Here is a 10,687-nt window from a genome sequence, read left to right on the forward strand (position 1 = left end):
GATGGCCAGATGAATGAAATAGAGTATCCAGAAATAGATCTAAGAATAAATGGAAAGTTGTTTACGACATAGTAGCGTTTCAAAGCAATATACACATGATGAATTTTTCAATAAATGATATTGAGGATAGCAAGCTAGACACTTGGGAAAAAAATTAAACTGAATCCCTAACTTATACTTTTAGTCACAATAAAATCCGTGTGTATCAAACGTTTAATAATAATAAAACCATAAATGTACTAAAATAAAGTCATGGGTGAAGATACAGTTAACACTTAAACAAGGATCTAAACAGGTCCACTTATATGAGGATTCTTTTCAACCAAACACTGATTGAAAATACAGTAATTGTGGGATGCAAAACCCAGGTATAAACAGAGGGCCAACTTTTTCTACTTGTGGGTTCCACAGGACTAACTACGGGACTTGAATATGCACAGATTTGTATATATACAGGGGTCCTGGAACCAACCCCCCAAGTATACTGGGGAAAACCATATGTGTATCTCTCTGTGTGTGTATATATGTAATAAATATTTATAACATATTTTAATCTTGAAGTGCAGAAGACCTAAGTATGATGTGAAACCCAGAAGCCATGTAAAAAGAGAATGAGATATTTGACAAATAAATGTGTGTGTGTCTATAAAATATTTGGTTAAACCCTTAAACACAATCAATATTTAATCTGAGGGAAAAGTATTTATGACACATAAGATGGACAAAGGGCTTACCCTAAAGAGCCCTTATAAATTTGCAAGTAACAGGCGAATAACTCAATAGACAGATAACCTATGGAAAGATGCTCCATGCCAATAGTAATGAGAGCAGTAAATACTGAGACAACAATGAGGTATCAGTTTTAGCCCATCAGATTTACAAAAATGAAAGATTGCTTTATCCAGTATCAAGAAGGGTGTGTTAATAGGGTGCAAGTAAAACCTCTTAGAAGGCAATTCTGTTAGATTGTTGTAAGATGTAACCTTTAATTCAACAATTCCACTTCAAGAAATCTTCAGAAATACACAATTGGGTGAAGATACGGCACAAAGGATATTCGCTGTAGCATTGTTTAGGAACCACCTAAGTACATACACATCAGCAGAGGAAGAAATTAAATGAATTACTATAGCCATTAAAAAGAATAACATGGATCTATGTTTGCATATGCCTAAAGAGTCTGGCAGGATGCTAACTGTGGGAGCAAAAATTGCAAGGGATAAATTTCCTACTTTATATTTCTCTATTGTTTGAGTTTTTAATAGGGTAATGTTATTAAAATGGCTATGTTTCTAGAAAATAAATACTTAAAGAGTAAAAAAGTGCTGCCACTGAAATTGATTTAAAGTTTCTTACAGGTGTTCATTTATTCAACAGTTAGGTATTATTCAGTGCATGTAATTGCTGGGAGTAGGACAGGGAGACAGTAAAGGTAAGTGATATTCTATGGGCTAGACATGGTAGCTCTTGCCTGTAATCCCAGCACTTTGAGAGGCCGAGGCAAGAGGATTGCTTGAGCCCAGGAGTTCAAGAGCAGTCTGAGCAATATAAAGAAACTCTATCTCTACAAAAAAATATAAAATTATCCAGGTGTGGTGGCACATGCCTGTAGTCCCAGTTAGTAGGGAGGCTGAGGCAGGAGGATTGCTTGAGCCCAGGAGGTTGAGGCTGCAGTGAGCCTTGAGCATGCCACTGCATTCCAGCCTGGGTAACAGATTGGGACCCTGCCTCAAAATAATAATAATAACATTCTATGTTAGAAAATAAAATTCTGTGTTATGATATGGAAAAAAGAAAAAGTGTAGACTAAGGTAAGGAAGATTGAAAATACAATTTTCAGTGTAAATTTAAACAGCAGTCAGAGTAGGTGTCCTTAAAAAGGAGTTGTTGGACAAGGAGCTTAAGAATTTGAAGGAATTATACCATTTACTGTGAGTCATGTGATTAAAGTTAAACATTTGAGGTAGGAAGTATTCTAATTCCAGGCTTGTGGTACTGTATAGTGACCTTTTTTCTCAGTGTTCTTAATCTGAATTCTTGTAATTCATGAAGAAACTTTGAATTCTGTTTTGAATGTTTGAAAATTCTTATACTTTACATGCATAAATAAGAATTCCTTGATAAAATGCTGATTTCTGGGCCCAGTTCCAAGGTGTTGAATCAGATTTTCTGCAGTTGGAGCTAAGGGAATGTGCATTATAAACAAGTACCTCAGCAATTTTGATGTAGGTTGTAGTAGGTCCACACATTGAGAGTGACCCTTACTCCTTTGAGATGGGTCTGCTTTACTCTGCCAACAGATAGTCCCCTCATTAGCTATTTTTGATTCTGTGGACTTGTATGACAAGTGTCCATGTCATTAACATGACTTGTTAACTTTTCAGGCCAAAAACAATTGTTTTTTTCTCTTTAAAGGTGTCATCAAATGGTATTCAGTCCACTCCTCTGAATCTTGCAACATACTGGAAATGTAGTGCTAATACCACAGATGTTAGAGTGGATTATAAATACAATCCAGAAGCTATGGTGGCACCCAGTGTGCTTTCCAACATACAGGTGGTAGTACCAGTGGATGGAGGAGTAACAAACATGCAGTCCCTTCCCCCTGCAATATGGTAAGTTAAACATGTATTTCTGAATTCCCACTAAATTTTTGTTGTAATCCCCAACTTCTAGAACCCAGGTTCTGTAAGTCTTCTTAGAAGTTTAAAAAGTTTTAGTGCCTTTTCCCGTAGAAACCATGCTTTAAAAGATGCAGTTCATTTTACTAGTCAAATCTTCGTAACCTTAGTCCAGAATCAACAAAACTAGTTTTGCACCACTCAGATTTGAATGATTCCATGCTAACTTTACCATTAGGCAAAGTGCTTGACCTCTCTAAATTTCTTTTTTTTTCTCATTTAAAAAATACAGATTAATTTTTTTATGGATTAAATATAGCATCTGGCATATCTATAGGAACAGGAACACCTGTCTAATTAGTGTTTAATAGTTACTCCCATCTCTTAACCACTTCTCTTATCCCCTCTGTTAGTATTAGGATAGACTCTAACCACTCTTTATAGTTACTTCATTTAATAACGTGTATTCCTTATAATAAATTCCTTATTATGAAGGTACTGATCCCAATACACATTCCATTTTCCCTTCTCTGGCCAATAGGAATGAGAAGAATTACATAATTTGGTAAACTTTCATTAATTGAAAAAGATACAGCATTATATTTATACTATATCATAAACACATTTTCACCAGTTAATACTACTTAAACTTAGCACTATATTTATACTATATCATAAATGCATTTTCACCAATTAATACTACTTAAACTTAGCACTATATTTGTTGTGAAAATATCTAAAATACACTTATTTATTGAGGTCCTATCCATGTATCAGATACTATACTAGCACAAACCTGAAGATACCGGTTTTTATTGCAGGAATGCAGAACAAATGAAAGCCTTTTGGAAATTATCCAGTATTTCAGAAAAATCAGAAAATGGAGGTAAGTGTGTGCGTCCTTTTTTGTTTATAAAATTTTGTCACCCAAAAGGGATTTTTTTTAAAGGCATGTTTATGTAATTTCGTCCTGGAATTTCTTGCCTTCAGTTCTAGAACTGACCACTAGGTGGAAGTTAGTACCTTTAATAGGAAGGGAACAGCTAAGATTCAGAACACATTTGTTCCTCTAGATTGAGTATGTGTTCTCTGTAAGAAAAAGAATTTCTTTTGCCATAACTTTATAAATATTATGTAAATACTTCTTATATTTACATACGAACATTAGGAGAAAATAATAAATTTAAAGAAATAGAACTATCTGTCCCACATAGGTAACCTGATAACTAATTGAAACTGATTTAACACAGTTTAGTTAAAACATTCTGTTACTGGGATTCTCCTGACCTCCCAGAAATCATCTATAAGATTCCAGGCTTTAAAAAAGCTTCCTTGCCGTCCCAGTGCAGTGGCTCATGCTTGTAATCCCAGAACTTTGGGAGGCCAAGGTGGGTGGATCCCTTGAAGTCAGGAGTTCAAGACCAGCCTGACCAACATGGTGAAACCCCATCTCTACTAAAAATGCAAAAATTAACTGGCGTGGTGATTCACACCTGTAATTCCAGCTAATTGGGGGACTTAAGCATAAGAATCACTTGAACCCAAGGAGGTGTGGAGGTGGCAGTGAGCTGAGATTGCGCCACTGCCAGCATGGGTGATGGAATGAGACTCTGTCTCAAAAACAAAAGCCCCTTTGCCTTCTCCATTTCTCTAAAAGAACCTTTCTCCTGGCCATTTCCCCTTATTAAAGCTAACTATCAACAGCCTTCAATTTTCCAATGATTATTTTAAGGAAAAGCAAGTTATGCCTTCTCCCACTAAGTCTGCATCTGTTTGTGTTCATAATGCTGAGGAAAAGGCTCTGCTTGCTGATCACTTCTATAACTCAACTTATAATAAGGATATAATTATCAGGATAGCTAAGTCTTTAACATTAAATAGTCTTATTTTCTCTTAAAAGAGAATTCTTCTGTCCTCTTTGAATGCCTAATTTTAGTCTCCAATAACTTTTCTTATTGTTGTTTCAGATTATTTTTTTTTAGACGGAGTCTTGCTCTGTTGCCCAGGCTGGAGTGCAGTGGCAGAATCTTGGCTCACTGCAACCTCTGCCTTCCAGGTTCAAGCAATTCTCTTGCCTTAGCCTCCCGAGTAGCTGGGATTACAGGCCTACCACCACACCCAGCTAATTTTTGTATTTTTAGTAGAGACAGAGTTTTGCCATGTTGGCTAGGCTGGTCTTAAACTCCTGACCTCAGGTGATCTGCCCGCCTCGGCCTCCCAAAGTGCTGGGATAACAGGCGTGAGCCATGGCGCCCAGTGCCTAGTCTCCAATTAGATAGACTTTTACTGGAGAGCCATATATTGGGTGAGATAACCAAGCAAATCTGCAGATTCTTTTTTGCTGCTTAGTACTTACAGGTTGCCCATTTTCAGCTGGCCAACTACATTTGACTTTAACCCTAGCTATTAATATATAGCTTTTTGTGAGCCAAGCTGAAATTCCTAGTTTAATTTGAAGTAAACCAGCAATCCTATTTGCTTAAGGGATTATAACCAGTTAGAAGGACAAAAGGATATCATTTTCCCCAATTTAATGAAACTATACTATTGTAAATAATTACAAACAACTTTGTTCTCTCAAAAATAAGACACAAGTTTTCTAACCAGATTTTAAGTGTCCCTCTGCTATTCAGGTATCAGGTATTTATATGAGGAAATGGAGAAATCTTATAAATATGGCTTCTGATGTGGTTAGTCAAGCCTTTAAAAAGAAATATCCAAGGCCAGGCATGGTGGCTCATGCTTGTAATTCCAGCTCTTTGGGAGGCTGACGCAGGTGGATCATTTGCAGCCAGGAGTTCGAGACAAGCCTAGACAACATGGCAAAACCCTGTCTCTAACTAAAAATACAAAAATTAGCCGAGTGTGGTGGTGTTTACCTAAAGTCTCATTTACTCAAGAGGCTGAGGCATGAGAATGGCTTGAACCTGGGAGGCAGAGCTTGCAGTGAGTCAAGATTGCACCACCGTATTCCAGCCTGTCTCAAAAAAAGAAATAAATATCCAAATAAGAATGCTGTAAAATAGGCCTGGCACGATGGCTCATGTCTGTGATCCCAGCACTTTGGGAGGCTGAGGTGGGTGGATCACAAGGTCAGGAGTGCGAGACCAGCCTGGCCAATATGGTGAAACACCATCTCTACTAAAAATACAAAAATTAGCTGGGCATGGTGGTGCGCACCAGTAGTCTCAGCTACTCAGGAGGCTGAGGCAGGAGAATCACTTAAACCCGGGAGGCGGAGGTTGCAGTGAGCTGAGATTGTGCCACTGCACTCCAGCCTGGGCGACAGAGCCAGACTCAATATTGTAAAATAGAAATCTGTTTTCTGTTACTGACTCTGTACTCAGAAGAGGGACAAGAAATATTTCTGAGGTGATTGTTAAGGTTGTTGCTCTTGGCCTATGATGGAACTTTTGCACAACCAAATTGCTTATCAAGAATTGAAAGAGTTTGAGGGCCTGGACAGTAATTAAGAATAAGGCAGCAGTTCATCTCCACTACTGATCTACAGTGATCAAGCACAATAATACAAGTTGGATCAGTGTTGTGACATCTTGTTTTACATTTTTCTGTGTAGTGTTAAACTTCTGTGCAGGGGATCACAGGATCTTACTGCTAGTACCTAGCATTTCTGTCCATTTGCTCTATCCAGAAAACTGGGAACCCTCCTAGACTCCTCCCTTCTCAATTCTTGATTCCAACTCCTAAATAGCTTTCAAATAACTTTCTTAGTATCTTTCCTTTTTCTTAGCCCTAGTTCAACCCCCCTTTCCTGACATCTAGAGTTCTGAACTGTTTTGACTTGCAGTTGGTCTCCCAACCTTGCATCTTGTGCTTCTCTTCCCTTTTAGGACACTAATCTGAAATGTTCTTGTCTTCCTTATCTTTGGTGATTCCCCATGGTTACATCATAAATTTCTTACCATGGCCTGGCCTGTGCTGCCACTCTAATCTCATCTGCCACTCCCCTCTACTTGTGTCCTGTTCTCCAGCTAATGTGATACAGATGCAATTTTCTTAAATATATCATGCTGTGTCTCTCTACCTTTGGTAACTTCTGCCTAAAATACACACCATCATCCCCACCACCATTTATAATTTTCAGCTGAGATAGGTGATTTGTGCCTGTAGCTCCTCAGAACTCCTTTACAGCATTTATTATATTCATTATAATTTTTGGTTTACTCTTCCTGCCATTCCATTAGACAGGTATACTGAATAAGTGGGGATACCAAAAACAAAACACCTCAGAAATACCTACTTGGCTTTATGTTAGACCAGTAAATTTTTAAAAAGAAAACTGAATAGAAAATAGCAAGGTTATACAACTCTTCCCAACCATGGTTACCTTTCCATCTTTACTTCTTCCACTTCCATGATCTGGTACTCAACATTCTTTTTTTACTTTATGCCACTTATATCCCTCCTAGAGTTTTTCTCTAGGCTGTCCTCAATTACTTCCTTCTTCTCTTTTGACTCACCTCAAGGTGCATATAGCATAGGAGTCCATTAGTAAACGTCTCTGAAGATTAGTATTGCGTCAAAGAAAAGCATGAGTTATTTACTTAATAAATTCATATGCACTGAAAGAAACCTGATTTGGAAACAGGATAATGGTTTGCTCACTGTGCATATCTCATGAATGTAGCACAGGACCGATGTAGTTTAGCTTACATGCTCATTTGATTCTATTTTGTGTGAAATGTATTTTATCCGGTGTAAATTCTTTATTCTTTTCTTTGTAGGTTCTGGCTCCCTCCGAGCAAAATTTGATCTTTCAGAAGGCCCTAGTAAACCCACGACACTTGCAGTACAATTCCTCAGTGAGGGAAGTACCCTTTCAGGAGTAGATTTCGAACTTGTAGGCACTGGCTATAGGCTTTCCTTAATAAAGAAGCGGTTTGCCACTGGTAAGTTAGATTTTAAACTTTTTAATGTACATGGGAAACATTTATATTCTAACAGTTACTGAAAAACTGTCAAGCAATTTATAATCTAAAGGCATGGAAATTTTTTCTTTAACCCTTGGTACAAGGTACCAGGTAGAGACACTCCTGGGAGAGAGAGTACTTACGGTCAATATAGCCGAATTCTAACATATTGTAAATAGCAGATGGGAACTAGAGTTTTGTATTGGTAAACACAATGGAAAATGTCCTTAGAGTGCATTTGAAATTGTTAATTGTGAAGGTCTGCTTGATGTTTTTCAGGACGATACCTGGCGGATTGTTGATGGACCTGGGAAAGTGGTTTGACTCCGGGGAGTACAAACCTGCCATTCTGCATTATCTGTTCTTTCCAAACACTATTTTAACTTGTATGATGTCTTTCAAACTTAGACATATTTGAGAGCTGACTACAAACATTAAATCGCACTTTTAAAGTGAGTCATTTAAAGAAATAATACTGAAATGATTCTCTGTTGTAAATGATCAACTGCAATATTCAGGAAGCACATTTATTCAGATTCTCAGAAAAAATGAAGTTTTTGTAGGCTTAATTTTTAAATTATTTCCAGTTTCTATGTTGAAAAAAGGGGTTATAATGTAATATCAGGCCTAAAATTTCAGGAGAGCAAGCACAAAGTAATTTAGCTTTCCATTAATTTTTAGAGTTAGAGATAGCTTTGAAATTTTGTAAGTTTGATATTCAGTGGATACAAATAGAACATGAATTCTCGTTTTGGGTAATGTTAACTCAGAACACTCAATCAAATTGAGTTATGTGCCATAAGGTATTCAGACCAGAGTTCAAGTTGTATGCAAAAAATCTATAATTTGATTCTCATAAACATATTAATAAAGTACAAGTGATGTTTTATGTGATTTAAAAACAATTCTCAAGTGCAATGTGTTTTAAAATAAGCTTGCAAATGACAGCAGAGAAATTTACTTCTGCAGTTAACTTTATAGAAGTTGTGATTTTTTTTGATGAATTAATGCTGTAGATTTAATTTATTTTTATATGGAATTGCATAATGTGTGCCTTTTAAAACAATAACATAAGCCAGAGATGTGCCTATACAGTTTGTGTTCATTAATGTGCCTCACTTTTTTTCTTAGTCTGGAGCTTCTGTTCAGAATCTTACAGTGGTCAATCACTTTTATAAAATATTTGCAATTTTTGTAAATACTTTTGGCCTGCAATTGGGAAGGGAATTCAGAGTTATAAAGGGTTACTTAAGAATCCTGGCTCACTTCTTTGGTGATACACTGTAGCCACTAGAAAGAGAAAATAAACCCAATGGCATGTGTTTACAGGAGAAAAAATTACTTTCAGATACTTTATATTAACCTCATCAAAAGTGTGTGAATTTTGAAACAGACAGATTCTAAAAACTATAGTGCTAAATTAGTAACTGGTATTTTAACTCCCAATTTAGCATTTTCCTTGACACTTTATCATTGAAAATTTACACATTTACTGATTGTTTTGTGAACATGAGTTTTATGGTATTTTGTGAGGACTACATTTTACAGAAGATTAATTTTTGAAACAGAAGGAGAAGCACTGCCATTTGTTTTTATTTCAACAATCTGAAAAATTACCAATTTGTACATTTTAATTCTTATTTAATTTCTTCCTGGTAAAAATAGGGAAATTATTTGAAGTGATGTATTTGGTTAAACATTTCTAAAAATAAACTACCAATATTAAATAGTAAGAAACCTAACTTTAATAGCAAATCTTGATTAATTAAAGAAATAAAATATTTTTGACAAGGTTTCATAATTTACAAATGGGAATTTCATTTATAATATAAATATGAATGTCCTTTATTTTCCTAGTAGAAGTGATAAATTGTATTATACATAATTTATATAAAATCACTAATTGTTCCGTTGAGCTTCACAGAAAATAAAACCTCTATTACTAGACATTTATGTAACATCTTGCTATACTAAATACAGGAGAAAATCTACTCTTTAGCAATATATAACACAGTATGTGCTTTTTTAATATATTCAATGTTAGCCCAATTCTAAATTTAGATTTGACTAAAGCAACACATAAGATAATTTGCTAAAATGCTAATCTTTACTAAATAGTGAGCAAAATTAGAATTTCTAACTCTTATATTGTGCTCTTTTAAATGCCAATTGCAGTCCCTTACTAGAATCCTAACTGTAATCTGCTTTGCAATCAAACTGCTTTTATTTAGCAGTTAATATTTTATTATTGGAATTCAGACACTGTTCTCACTGTGTTTGTTTTTAATCAAGTATTACCTAAAAATGTACAAATTAGTGAAATGGTTAAACTTCAGCACTTTCTTAATATGCCATAGTCTTCATACCAAGTATTGGGTACAGGTTACAATTTTGAAGCCATATGAATTTATATTGATTTTTTTTTTTCATTTAAAAATCCACTAATGGTGTAAAAAGAGACCAGTAGATTTTCAGTGGGAAATGTACCTTGCAAGCTGGTTCTTGCTGATATATAGTGATAAACTTTGTAGCTGCCTCTTTAACCAAGAATTTGTAAACACAACTCTAACAAATGTGAGTTTTTAAGGATTGTTATTTACTACTTTGGATTGTAATTAAAACAATGCACATCTGTCTTCCAAGATTTTGTAAATATTTTTGATTTTTTTCATTAAATGTAAATTTTACATAAAAGTTGTGTTCTTAATAAACATGTAATATATAATTTATCAATTGGTTTTTGTGTCTTTGTACTTGATAGTAATAGCTATATCGTAGATGTTAGGACAAGGCAAGCTGGCCAAGTACTTGATTTTTAACTTTGTACTACTGTTTGAACAGGTATACAGATCAAACTGTTATTTATTGGTTATATAGAAAACTTAATTTGGAGTATATCCCAAAATGTTAACATTGTTTAACAAGGAATTATTTTTAATGTATTTTAAGATGTATTTAAATTGATGTTAAATTTTAGCAAAGACTTTCTTCCTAATCAGTTGCTCAGGAACACAATCTGAGGTTCAAAAATCCTAATGTTCCAAAGAATTAGTCAAGACAATCAAGCCTCCCAAAACAGTAGATTTAGGAAGGAGCAAAAAAAGAAAATTAGAAAAGAAATAATTTATCCTAGCT

The 10,687-nt window shown here is 35.2% G+C and overlaps 1 protein-coding gene across 3 annotated transcripts in view; it reads left to right on the top strand.

Annotated features, from left to right (window-relative positions):
• Window positions 1-10,281, top strand: part of FCHO2 (FCH and mu domain containing endocytic adaptor 2) — a 126,901-nt gene extending 116,620 nt beyond the window's left edge. For all 3 annotated transcript variants that reach the window (XM_012462179.2, XM_012462178.2, XM_064376043.1), the window contains 4 exons: window positions 2,416-2,615; window positions 3,443-3,507; window positions 7,367-7,531; window positions 7,832-10,281. In XM_012462179.2, coding sequence (XP_012317602.1) covers window positions 2,416-2,615; window positions 3,443-3,507; window positions 7,367-7,531; window positions 7,832-7,854 — 453 coding nt within the window. In that variant the 3' untranslated portion in view covers window positions 7,855-10,281. The remainder of the gene's footprint in view (window positions 1-2,415; window positions 2,616-3,442; window positions 3,508-7,366; window positions 7,532-7,831) is intronic.
• The last annotated feature ends 406 nt before the right edge of the window (window positions 10,282-10,687 follow it).

The sequence above is a fragment of the Aotus nancymaae genome, unplaced genomic scaffold (genome assembly GCF_030222135.1).
Source record: "Aotus nancymaae isolate 86718 unplaced genomic scaffold, 86718_ANA_hifiasm-v0.15.2.pri h1tg000014l, whole genome shotgun sequence".
Lineage (NCBI taxonomy): Eukaryota > Metazoa > Chordata > Mammalia > Primates > Aotidae > Aotus > Aotus nancymaae.